We start from the raw sequence: 12,637 nt of genomic DNA, 5'->3' as shown, positions 1-12,637 counted from the left end.
TCTCTCTGTTTCTGCTCCTGTCCTTGTCGGATTCTTGTTTGTTTGTGTCATTCATGCCTGAACCAGACTGTCGTCATGTTTGCTGTAACCTTGTCCTGTCCTGTCGGAATCTGCCGGTCCATCTGAGCCTACCTATGTTTGGTAATTAAAGAAGCTCTGTTTAAGTTGATTCGCTTTTGGGTCCTCATTCACGCACCGTAACATCTAAAGCCATGACATAATTTTCTTGAATTTTACAAGCTGTTTAAAGGCACAGTAAACTTAGTGTACTTCTGACCCACTGGAATTGTGATACAGTGAATTATAAGTGAAATAATCTGTCTGTATACAATTGTTGGAAAAATTACTTGTGTCATGCACAAATTAGATGTCCTAACCGACTTGCCAAAGCTATAGTTTGTTAACAAGAAATGTGTAGAGTGGTTGAAAAAAGAGATTCCATGACTCCAACCTAAGTGTATGTAAACTTCCGACTTCAACTGTACTCATTCCGTGGTTTTTCTATATTTTTACTATTTTCTACATTGCAGAATAATAGTGAAGACATCAAAACTATGAAATAACACATATGGAAACATGTAGTAAGCAAAAAAGTGTTAAACAAATCTAAATATATTTTAGATTCTTGGAAGTTGCCACCCTTTGCCTTGGTAACATCTTTGCACACTCTTGGCATTCTCTCAACCAGCTTCATGAGGTATTCACCTGGAATGTATTTCAATAAACATGTGTGCCTTGTTAGAAGGTAATTTGTGGAATTTCTTTCCTTCTTAATGCGTTTGAGCCAATCAGTTGTGTTGTGACATGGTAGGGATGGTATACAGAAGATAGCTATATTTGGTAAAAGACCAAGTCTATTTTATGGCAAGTACAGCTCAGCTCAAATAAGCAAAGAGAAATGACAGTCCATCATTACTTTAAGACATGAAGTTCAGTCAATCCGGAAAATCTCAAGAACTTTGAACGTTTCTTCAAGTGCAGTCGCAAAAACCATCAAGCGCTATGATGAAACTGGCTCTCATGAGGACCGCCACAGGAAAGGAAGACCCAGAGTTACCTCTGCTGCAGAGGAGACATTCATTAGAGTTACCAACCTCAGAAATTGCAGTCCAAATAAATGCTACACACAGTTCAAGTAGCAGACACATCTCAACATCAACTGTTCAGAGGAGACTGCGTGCATCAGACCTTCATGGTCGAATTGCTGCAAAGAAACCACTACTAAAGGACACCAATAATAAGAAGAGACTTGCTTGGGCCAAGAAACACTAGCAATGGACATTAGACCAGTAAAAATCTGTCCTTTGGTCTGATGAATCCAAATTTGAGATTTTTGGTTCCAACCGCTGTGTAAGGGCTATTTGACCAAGAAGGAGAGTGATGGAGTGCTGCATCAGATGACCTGGTCTCCACAATCAGCCGACCTCAACCCAATTGAGATGGTTTGGGATGAGTTGGACCGCAGAGCGAAGGGAAAACAGCTAACAAGTGCTCAGCATATGTGGGAAGTCCTTCAAGTATGTTGTAAAAGCATTCCAGGTGAAGCTGGTTGAGAGAATGCCAAGAGTGTGCAAAGCTGTCATCAAGGTAAAGGGTGGCTACTTTGAAGAATCTAAAATCTATTCTGATTTGCTTACTACATGATTCCATATGTATTATTTCATAGTATTTAATGTCTTCACTATTATTCTACAATGTAAAAAATAGTACAAAAAAGAAAAACCCTTGAATGATACTGTATTTTGTGTCACTTTAACTGTGTGCTATTTGGAGCATGACACTGAGCTAACGGGTCCTAACGCTCCCAATGTTCAGCATTTGCTAATGTTTAGTAATCTATCATAATCCTAATTATACAGGTCCATACATGTAGAATTTCCCACGTTTGTCTAAAGAGTGTTTTTTTGCAAACTTCAGGGAAGCAGGTTCTCAAGGTGTTTGATGGGGACGATGCAGTCAAGCGCAGCCACTTCCGCTTGGTCTCCATTCCTCGGATAACCAAGAATGAGGAAGTGGTGGTGAGATTCTCCCCATTCCTTAAAACTGGATTAACTAGAGATTATTTCCACTTTTTTCTGGCATCAAGTGATTCATTATTTTTAGAGTGCATTTATTTTCTCCCACCACTCCTTCCTGGATATCTGCTGTGTATGTAGCCTTTAGCCCTGCTCTGTCACACCTGATTCAAGGTCCTGATGTTCAGCTGGTCAGCAGTGGTGTTAAGTAAAAATACATTCAAGTATTACTTAAGTATTTTTTTTCTTCATATCTGTACTTTACTATTTATACTTTTGACAACATTTACTTCACTACAATCCAAATGAAAATAATGTACTTTTCACGCCTGTATCAAGAGAACATCCCTGGTCATCCCCACGGCCTCTTAACTGGCGGACTCACTAAATCTTCATTTGTAAATGAGGTCTGAGTATTGGAATGTGCCCCTGGCTATCTGTAAATTTTAAAAAACAAGAAAATTATGTTGTCTGGTTTGCTTAATTTGAAATGATTTATACTTTTACTTTTGATACTTAAGTATATTTTAGCAATTAGCTTTCGATACTTAAGTATATACCAAATACTTTTAGACTTTTACTCAAGTAGTATTTTAATGGGTGACTTTCACTTTTACTTGAGTTGTTTTCTATTAAGGTATCTTTACTTTACTGACAATTGGGTACTTTTTCCACCACTGACTATGCAAAGTGTTTAAGTACTACTGGTCGTTAGAATCAGGTCAGGTGTGTCAAACGTCTGCACTCCCAGTAGGTCTCTCCAGGAGGATGATCACTGATCTAATCCCTGTCTGCAGGAGTCAGCGTTGAGGACCTTCTACATCCCAGATGACTCGCTGGACTACGAGCTCCAAGACAACGGCCAGCAGGCTCTACACAGCAATGACATCCTCAACCGTAACGGCACCCCTGACGAAAAGGCCATCTTTAAGGAGAATGTGCCTGAGGCGTGGCTTCTAAGGGCCAAACCCCAGGACACAGAGGTCCTCAAGGTTTATGCTGGCTGGCTCAAGTGAGTACTGCAGGGGCACAATACTTAGTCATTGGGCAAATCTCAAATGACTATTCCCTAAAAGTGCATTCCTTTTTGAACAATCCTTTGCTGATGCCTAATGAGTTGTTCCTATGGTAAAAGTTGCCCTTATACCATACCTCTATCTCCCATCTCTACTGCCTGGCTTTGTTTACAGGGTTGGTGTGGCGTACATATCCATCTCCATCTCCAAGAACAGCACAGTGGATTCTGTCATTAAGGAGGTCCTCACTCAACTGGGAAGACAGGTACAGCTTACCAGCAGGTCTCCAACATAACACACCCAGTCCACCTTAACTGCAGCTTGGCACATACCTTGGCACTAGTATTGTTCACAGAAATGGCAATTAATGGTTGTACTAGAGACTCCATTGCTCTGACTGTATAAACGTATCTGTTAATGACAACCCTCGTTCAATACTCTTGTTTGGTGATGCTCTTTTCTCCAGGACGAAGACCCATCAAGCTTCAGCCTTGTGGAAGTTTACATGGGCAGTAAGCAAGGTCAGGAAACAGGAAACAGGGAGGTGGCAGACCTATACACCAAGGCTGGGTTTTTACATAGCAAGTGTCATACTCTGTTTATTATATGCCTTCATTACTGTATCTTATCAAAGTTCACTGACGGGGTGTGTTATTTCTCTCTCTACATTCAGTTCAGAGACAAGGGCTGACAGGCCAGGAGCTGCTACTGTACAAACTGCAGGAGATAAGAAAGGTATGAGGAACTTCAACCTGACATTTAAGTTTATGGGCGATTGGGTGTGCATAACGTAACAAAATGTGGAAAAGGTCAAGGGGTCTGAATACTTTCCTAATGCACTGTATGTGTGTGTAGGTGTTTATGAACAGGCATGTGTGTTTATCTTTGTCTTTTTGTTTCTGACAGATCTCCCTAAGGCAGATGAACCAGACCCGTTTCTACATAGTGGAGAGCAGGAAGCAAGTTGTGCAGGTCAACCTACTGCTGGAGGGACTGCCTGTACAACTGAGCAAGGAGGAATATACCAACCTGCTACAGGAGCACTTAGCTATCAAGAGTGAGTCTACACACATCGCATCACAATGCTGCTCCTTTTCTAGAATTAAAACGGATGGAATCCCACGGTATTCAGTGTTGTTCCGCTTTACCCCAGAAATCCTCCTGAACATTTCCCTTGAAAAAGACTATAGTTGATTGAAATGTGATTAAGACTGTTGTTAACTAACTAGATTTGAATCTGCTCCTTAGGTCACTTGGTCACCATCACACATGTTTACGGGAGCCAAGGTGGGTATGTCGCCATGGAAACAGCCAGTGGAGCACCACCTTCCCTTTTCCACCGCCCCTCCATCTCATCCCACTCTTTTCTCCCCACAATCCCCTCCCTGTCCCCCTCCCTGTGCCCTCATTCCACATCATCCCCATTCAGGACACACAGGCTTTAGTTGGCTCTGAAACAGACGGTCTGTTCTGGGCTGTGTGTCCCTGCTTGACACTGCTCAAGTCGCTCCTCTGTTGCCGCAGGCCACTGCAGCAGGGTCCTGCCCCATTCAGTGTTACATAAGCCTCTTTCTTACTGACTGTGAGTGTCCCACTGCAGCTGCCACTTCCCTAGAGCTAAATGGGCCATTTATATCAAGCCTGCTATATGGCCCACAGCCATTTATCTTGCGATGTCTTTATTATAATAAACTATTTATTTGTGGAGAATGTTTGGTGCAATACATCCAAAGTACTAAATGTCATTATAACATTGAATGTGTGCCAGTCTGGGCTATATGAGAGGTCATATTTACAGTGCTTGTTATGCAACATCACATCCTGAGGTTTGCTTGTCTGTCTGAGTTGTAGGTGCAGTAGTGGTGCAGATAACGTGCTTCTCTGAGGCTGAGAGGATCTACATGTTAGCCAAAGACACGTCTGTCAGCAACCAGCAGCTGACCTCCCTAGTCATACCAGAGATCATGGTAATGCTGCGTCAATGTGAAGTAAACAATCCCAGATCCCAATTGAATGTGTCATTTACATGACCAGACCTTTTTAAAGAAGCTGGCTTGCTTTACTCAATTGACTGTGCTGCTGTTGTAACTCCCCTGCAGCACAACAAGTTGCCCAAAGGTGGCTCGCCCCTACTGGTGTTTGTCAACCCCAAGAGCGGCGGGCTGAAGGGCCAAGAGCTTCTTTACGGCTTCCGGAAGCTTCTCAACCCCCACCAAGTGTTTGACATGACCAACGGGGGACCGTTGCCTGGGTGAGACAAGTGGTGGTTAGGCTCATTCAGCAGTGTGATGTGAGAGCTGTTGTGTTTGTAGAAGGGGGGTCTGTATTGTGCAATGTTTTTTCCACAAGGTCTTTGGAAGGAGTTTTTTTCTACTATGTATGTTTGTTAGCCATGACACGGACACAAAGAAATTAACCAACCAGCGAATACATGATTGACTTTAAATATATATGTTGTAGAAAATAATAGAAACATTATTATTTATGTAAGAGATATATCTAACTAGCTTACTAGGCTATAATTCTAACCAATGAAAGAGATAGATATATCTAACTAGCTAACTAGGCTATAACTAGGCTATAATTCTAACCAATGAAATAGATAGATATATCTAACTAGCTTACTAGGCTATAATTCTAACCAATGAAAGAGATAGATATATCTAACTAGCTTACTAGGATATAATTCTAACCAATGAAAGAGATAGATATATCTAACTAGCTAACTAGGCTATAATTCTAACCAATTAAATATATAGATATATCTAACTAGCTTACTAGGCTATAATTCTAACCAATGAAAGAGATAGATATATCTAACTAGCTTACTAGGCTATAATTCTAACCAATGAAAGAGATAGATATATCTAACTAGCTTACTAGGCTGTAATTCTAACCAATGAAAGAGATAGATATATCTAACTAGCTAACTAGGCTATAATTCTAACCAATGAAATAGATAGATATATCTAACTAGCTTACTAGGCTATAATTCTAACCAATGAAAGAGATAGATATATCTAACTAGCTAACTAGGCTATAATTCTAACCAATGAAATAGATAGATATATCTAACTAGCTTACTAGGCTATAATTCTAACCAATGAAAGAGATATATCTAACTAGCTTACTAGGCTATAATTCTAACCAATGAAATAGATAGATATATCTAACTAGCTTACTAGGCTATAATTCTAACCAATGAAAGAGATATATCTAACTAGCTTACTAGGCTATAATTCTAACCAATGAAATAGATAGATATATCTAACTAGCTTACTAGGCTATAATTCTTAACCAATGAAATAAGCACCTTATCTCTTTTTTCTGTTCTTTTTTTCTATCCTCCACAGACTGCACACGTTTAGAGAGGTACCCCGCTTCCGGGTTTTGGTGTGTGGGGGAGATGGGACGGTGGGCTGGGTCCTGGGGGTCCTGGAGGCCATCCGACACAAGCTGGTCTGTCCTGAGCCCCCCATTGGTATTGTCCCACTGGGCACAGGTGAGAGGACACACCCTTCTCTTCTGATCACTGTAGTGTCCGTAAATTAGCTTTAATCAGCATATATCAGTAGTTGACCCCAATATCTTCTCTCCCCCAATGCCTTCCATCAGGTAATGACCTGGCGCGGATCCTGCGCTGGGGGGCGGGCTACAGCGGAGAGGACCCCCACCACATCCTTGTGTCTGTAGACGAGGCGGAGGAGGTGCAGATGGACCGCTGGACCATCCTGCTGGATGCACAGGAAGTCACAGAGGACGGCAAGGAGAACGGCTTCCTGGAACCACCAAAGGTACAATCAGATGAATGCAGATATAACAATGGCAATAGTTATAATTTGAATCATAACTATAATGCCAAGAGATCTTGGTCCCTAGCTGTGTGTTACCGCTTTCCATGTCTGTTGTCTGTAACTTGTGAGGTGTGGAAACACTTTGTTGCTTTTATGAATTTTGTCTTGACGCTTTTTGTTCTATGTTGCTCTGTCTGTATGCTACATCTTGCTTGTCCTATGTTGCTCTGTCTGTATGCTATGTCTTGCTTGTCCTATGTTGCTATTGTCTATATTGTAATTGTTTTTAATAACCTGCCCAGGGACTGCGGTTGAAAATTAGCTGGCTGGCTAAAACCAACACTTTTACTGAAACGTTGATTAATGTGCACTGTCCCTGTAAAAATAAAATAAACTCAACTCAATCTATTCAGTTGGTCGTCCTGGTCATTCATTTACTGGTGATCTCCCTTGTTGCAGATAGTGCAGATGAACAATTATTTTGGTCTGGGCATCGATGCTGAGCTCAGTTTGGACTTCCACCATGCCCGTGAAGAAGAACCAGGGAAGTTCAACAGCAGGTAGGAGACCACCTCCAGTAAGAAGCTGCTTTAAAATGTCTCAAAAAAGAGAACATCCCCAAAACGACTTATCCTTGTTGTGTGTGTGTGTGTGTGTGTGTGTGTGTGTGTGTGTGTAGCAGTGGAGGCTGCTGAGGTAGGACAGTTTATAATAATGACTGGAACGAAGCTAATGGAATGGCATTAAACACATGGAAACCATGTTTGATGTATTTGATACCATTCCACTAATACTGCTCCAGCCATTACCACTAGCCCATCCTCCCCAATTAAGGTGCGACCAACCTCCTGTGGTATGTAGGTTCCATAACAAAGGTGTGTACCTGAAGGCGGGTCTGCAGAAGCTGAGCCACACACGGAACCTTCACAAGGACCTTAAACTGCAGGTGGACAAACAAGAAGTGGAACTGCCCAGCATAGAAGGCCTCATCTTCCTAAACATCCCCAGGTAGGAAATACACACAAAAACACACAGGGTTAAACTCTAGACGCGGCTGACAGTCAGACACTCATGACGTATGACATTCACTTCAAGATGCATGCTCATGAAGAGGAATGGCCTCACACACGGTCCCCTTACTCACACAAACCTAAAAGTACATAACGATCTGTAACACAGTCAGTACTTACAACTGCGTGTGTGTGTGTTCAGCTGGGGCTCTGGGGCAGACCTGTGGGGATCAGAAGGTGACTCGCGCTACGGGAAACCACGCATTGACGATGGCATGCTGGAGGTGGTGGGGGTGACCGGGGTAGTGCACATGGTGAGTTCATCACCTACTGCCCTTACTCTGTTGAGTACCATGTATGTCCTGATACCACAGAGAAGAGAGACATCAGTGCTAAAAATGATCCCAGTGTTTCAGAACGTTTTCTCCAGTGTACAGTGTTAAAATCAGGATACCACGAATGAGGTTTGTATACAGATATATCTGTGTTGTGTGGTCCAGGGCCAGGTGCAGGGCGGCATGCGTTCTGGGATCCGTCTCGCCCAGGGCAACTACGTGCGTATCACAGTGACCAAGCCCATCCCTGTGCAGGTGGATGGAGAGCCCTGGATCCAGGCCCCTGGAAATATCATCATATCTGCAGCAGGCCCAAAGGTAACAGCTTTTTCCTACTATAATGGGGCAAGTAGTTACAACTTTACTGTGGTGTCCTTCACCATGGATGCAAATCTCCCATAGCTATCTATAAAGTAAAGCGCTGTTAAGCTATCGTGTCCTTGATGCTGTGTTCAGGTACGGATGCTGAGGAAGTCCAAACACAAACAGAAGAAGCAGCCTGCCAGCCTGAAAGAGAGGCGATCCGAAAGCCCTTCGTCCAGCGATGGGGGACACTGATGCCCCCCCCAACACCTGCTCCTTGGTGTCACCATGTGAGCATGGTGGCCTGTTGGCTGCTCTAAACAGCTGTGGCAGGGGCCCGTGTGCCCCATAGGCTCTCAGATGGTTTGCGTAGCTAGCACTGTCATCTCCTGGAGTGTTACATTGATAAAGGAGGAGATATCACAAGCATTTAGCAGTCCCTCTCATTCTCATCTTACTGCTGATCAATTTCACCTCTGTTGGGTTCGGTTGCCCCAGTTAAGATCATTCAGATTAGCTTCCTGTCTGATTTGTTAGTTTGTTTTATTTTTGCAGTCCTTCAGAGTTTATCGAAGACAAATACATTGTAACAATTGGCCGTGGTATTATCTGGTACTATAGAATTTGGTACCAGGTGGTTACAATGAGTCCCCAAGAAACCGAGAGGTGTTTATGGACAACATGTAATTACTGTGTTACCGTGTAATATCAAAGTAAATACCAGACGGTAAAATAAAGTGTCATTGTTGCTTTTTTAAAGTTCAGACATCAAGCTGCTTGCTGGATTAACGTCAAATAGTCTACTACTTGACAAATGACCTACTACTTGACAAATAGGCTACTACTTGACAAATAGGCTAGTACTTCGCAAATATTCTACTACTTGACAAATAGTCTCTTACTACTTGACAAATAGTTTAGTACTTGACAAATAGTTTAGTATTTGATTTGACAAAGTACTAGTATTAATGTAAAACAAGAACTTACCAAAGTAAAAATGCTTACGTGTAGTATATTAGAGTGAAAAAAACTCACTATTTGCCTAAAACCCCACTAGCCATTCAATAACAATTGTAGGAAGTGCATGTGAGACATTGCATGTTATTTGATACGTACATGTTTCATTCAGTTGTAATACTTTGAGGAAAATCGATATTCCAAGTGGAGACTTACGACAGTAGCCTCAGAAATATGCACATCCGCACAGACAAACACACTCCCATCTTAACATTCAGTTAGTGCATACTCAAGTCTGTAGCCAAGTTCCTCCTATTGTTTATAATCTGTCTCTGTAGCAGTCACCCTCGCTGCAGAATAAGTACTCACCTCACTTAATGCCTCACAAATGTATTCCAGACATAAGTATCATTGTGTTTGAATGGAATCATGAATGTTGCACTCCATTCGTTGTTTTACATATCTCTGTTGCTGCTCATTTTTTTGTAGCTGATGGAATGAATGCAGGGACGAGACCACCAGCCAATCCTAAATATGCATTATAAACTAGAGAGACTTGTGTTGTATTTCTCCAGTCATTTGCTTGGCCTGGAGGTCATGTTTCATTCATAGTAGAGATGGTACGCCTGAGTACCTGTTCTCTTGTTGTCAGCACTTCGTCCGCATTCCTGGTGATGTAGAATTTACAAGAAATGCAGTCATGAAATGACTCCTTCATTTGAAGGAGGATCTCATTTTTTACACTCCAGCTCATGTGATGTCGCCGGAACAGTATTTGATTGATTCTAAGTTGACTCACTTTTGTGACTTGGTGCTAGTGTGTAGCAAACCGTTTGAATTATTCACTCCACTAACAGCTTCGGGCCCTATTCAATCAAAACTGGTAAGCTGGTGTTGTGGTTGAGTCAGAATCTGCAGTCCTTTTATGCGGTCTGAAAGTATTTGTGAAAGCACAGTATTTCCAAGTTGCATTGACAGCTAACTGGGCTTGAATGAATAGGGTCCTAGACAGTTGGGTCCTCATGGCCCAGTAAACACACCCACTGTGGTGATTTCACCTGTGGTTCCTCATTGGCTGTGTTCCAATCATCGTAATTACTTTCTTTCCTTCTCTCTTCTCCTTCCTGAACACTAGTAAATGAAGGGCTTGGATAGGTACTCACCATATACCATAGAGACTTATGACAAGGACATGAACCCATTTTAGACTGAGGGGACACAGCTATTGTGTTGTGAAATGCATGTACCGTCAACAGCCTGTGTAAAAGAAAAACGGGAGTAAACATAGTGATGTTTTTAGCTGTTTAGCTCTAATATGAGAATGTCCATGTGTATTCCATTTAGAGGCATAAAGAGTTTCTGTGTATACAGTATGTGAAGACAAGGATTGGTTTTAGATCAATAAGTATCTTTGGTATCTGTCTTTGGTGTCAGTGGTCAGCTCTGTTCTGCAGTGCTCATTGGGATAGTCCGTCTTTTACAACCATTGCTGTGAGGTTTTGTCACACCATAACTCCATCACCAAAAGCAATCTACTCCAAAGATAATGCTCCAATAGGAATGCCCCTTTCACCCCTCTCATAAGACGGAAGAAAGTCCACACCAAGGGATGATTTGAATATACATGGAAGAAGTGATGACTGATTGCTGGCAAATGCATCAGCACACAGTTTGATGGCTATTAATCATAACATTTTTGTGTTTGCCCTAAAAAGTGCCATTATTTTTAATATTTTTTTTATTTCTCCTCAATGTTGCCGCACTGAAAACTCCATAACAGCATTGCGTCAATGCCCAAGGTACTGTTTTGTGTTGAATGTCGCTTATGTGTATATCGTAGTAAGTTTACAGCTTCTGCATCATTTGTGCCTGTTGCTGTGCGATGAACCTTCAGGCCAAAGTGTCGTTCTGTGTTGTCATTAGACCTAACCTCCACGTGGTGCCTCATTCAAGTGCTTCTAGAACCTTGGTGTTATTACCTGTGTGTCAAAGTGTTTAACATGATGTGTGGTCCACTCCTGCTGGTGCAGTGATTGAATATCTTCATCTAGGCATTTTTAGACCATTTTGAGCTAATGTGCCTATAGATGACTTATGTTGTCAATTCTGTGTTTTTATTTGATTTGCCGTAATAAAGGTATTTTACGTTTTTACCAAGTCTAAATAGCAGTTAAAAGCTAAATGAATAAATATGTATATTTTTGCAGACAAAAGCTGTTTTTAGTTTGAACTGTAAATTGCACTACAGGGTGACGGTATTGACGGTATTGTTTTACAGATGCTTTTAGGTGTTAAGTTTGGTTACTCTGATGTTTAAAAAACTAAATCTAAAGATATATGTGAAAATAACTAAAGATATATGAAAAGATTCTGTGTAACAATTGTGTCCAGTTAAAATAAAATCAAGAAATGGGACATCTTATGTATTATTGTACCTGAGTTTTTATTGTAGTTGGGAAGTCATATCTGGGATACGGGAAGTCTGGGAAGTCTTGTCTCGGATACTACAAGGGAGAAACGGGTTGCACTTTTTTACGGTACTGAAGTCACCAGGTATTTTACATTGCATCAAGTAGAAAATAATCTGGTACCAGATAGTAGCAAACGTATAAGTGCTAGAAAGTGAATGCCATTTCTTTGTCGTGTGGCTCAGACTTTGTTGGGCAACTGGCTGCCTGGCGAGGCCCCCTTTTCTAGGCGCGCAGATCAATTAGCCCCCATAAAACTCAAACTCAGTCGGGGTCTCAACTTTGAGAGTTAGAACAGTACACAAGGTGCAATTTCAAAATGTGGTTGCGCATCAGCAGTTAGTTTCTTGTTATGTCAGTCACTGACAGTCACTCAATTAGCCAGGTCAGCTAGAAATGTTTAGCTGGCTTGACCACTTTATCAATCTATCTACATGTGTAGTAATCATGTTTCAATTACCAACCGGGGCACCCCATTGATTTTGTTAGTCACTCTCACTCATATATTAAAAATGGCAAACATTTCTCTCCATCCCATGGCAAAATAAGTAGAATTGCATGAAATTTGTTTTCAAAATTGCAAAATAAATTCTCTAAGCCCCATGGCAAAATGTGTAGAATTGCAGGAAATGAATTCTAAAATGTATTTTTTCTCTTCTGTCACTAATGTACAGTGGGGCAAAAAAGTATTTAGTCAGCCACCAATTGGGCATGTTCTCCCACTTAAAAAGATGAGAGA

General features: G+C 41.5%; 1 protein-coding gene across 1 annotated transcript in view; it reads left to right on the top strand.

Moving 5' to 3' along the window:
- Window positions 1–11,852, top strand: part of LOC110504921 (diacylglycerol kinase theta) — a 35,834-nt gene extending 23,982 nt beyond the window's left edge. The window contains exons 8-23 of the mRNA XM_036970338.2: window positions 1,918–2,018; window positions 2,813–3,027; window positions 3,206–3,296; window positions 3,498–3,552; window positions 3,705–3,766; window positions 3,938–4,088; window positions 4,280–4,318; window positions 4,883–4,998; window positions 5,131–5,282; window positions 6,385–6,533; window positions 6,647–6,825; window positions 7,285–7,385; window positions 7,687–7,833; window positions 8,038–8,149; window positions 8,336–8,488; window positions 8,627–11,852. Coding sequence (XP_036826233.1) covers window positions 1,918–2,018; window positions 2,813–3,027; window positions 3,206–3,296; window positions 3,498–3,552; window positions 3,705–3,766; window positions 3,938–4,088; window positions 4,280–4,318; window positions 4,883–4,998; window positions 5,131–5,282; window positions 6,385–6,533; window positions 6,647–6,825; window positions 7,285–7,385; window positions 7,687–7,833; window positions 8,038–8,149; window positions 8,336–8,488; window positions 8,627–8,728 — 1,925 coding nt within the window. The 3' untranslated portion in view covers window positions 8,729–11,852. The remainder of the gene's footprint in view (window positions 1–1,917; window positions 2,019–2,812; window positions 3,028–3,205; window positions 3,297–3,497; window positions 3,553–3,704; window positions 3,767–3,937; window positions 4,089–4,279; window positions 4,319–4,882; window positions 4,999–5,130; window positions 5,283–6,384; window positions 6,534–6,646; window positions 6,826–7,284; window positions 7,386–7,686; window positions 7,834–8,037; window positions 8,150–8,335; window positions 8,489–8,626) is intronic.
- Window positions 11,853–12,637: the final 785 nt, after the last annotated feature.

This window comes from Oncorhynchus mykiss, chromosome 25 (genome assembly GCF_057628025.1).
Source record: "Oncorhynchus mykiss isolate SJ-2025 chromosome 25, ASM5762802v1, whole genome shotgun sequence".
In the NCBI taxonomy this organism is placed as follows: domain Eukaryota; kingdom Metazoa; phylum Chordata; class Actinopteri; order Salmoniformes; family Salmonidae; genus Oncorhynchus; species Oncorhynchus mykiss.
This window is presented reverse-complemented; position numbering and strand designations above follow the sequence as displayed.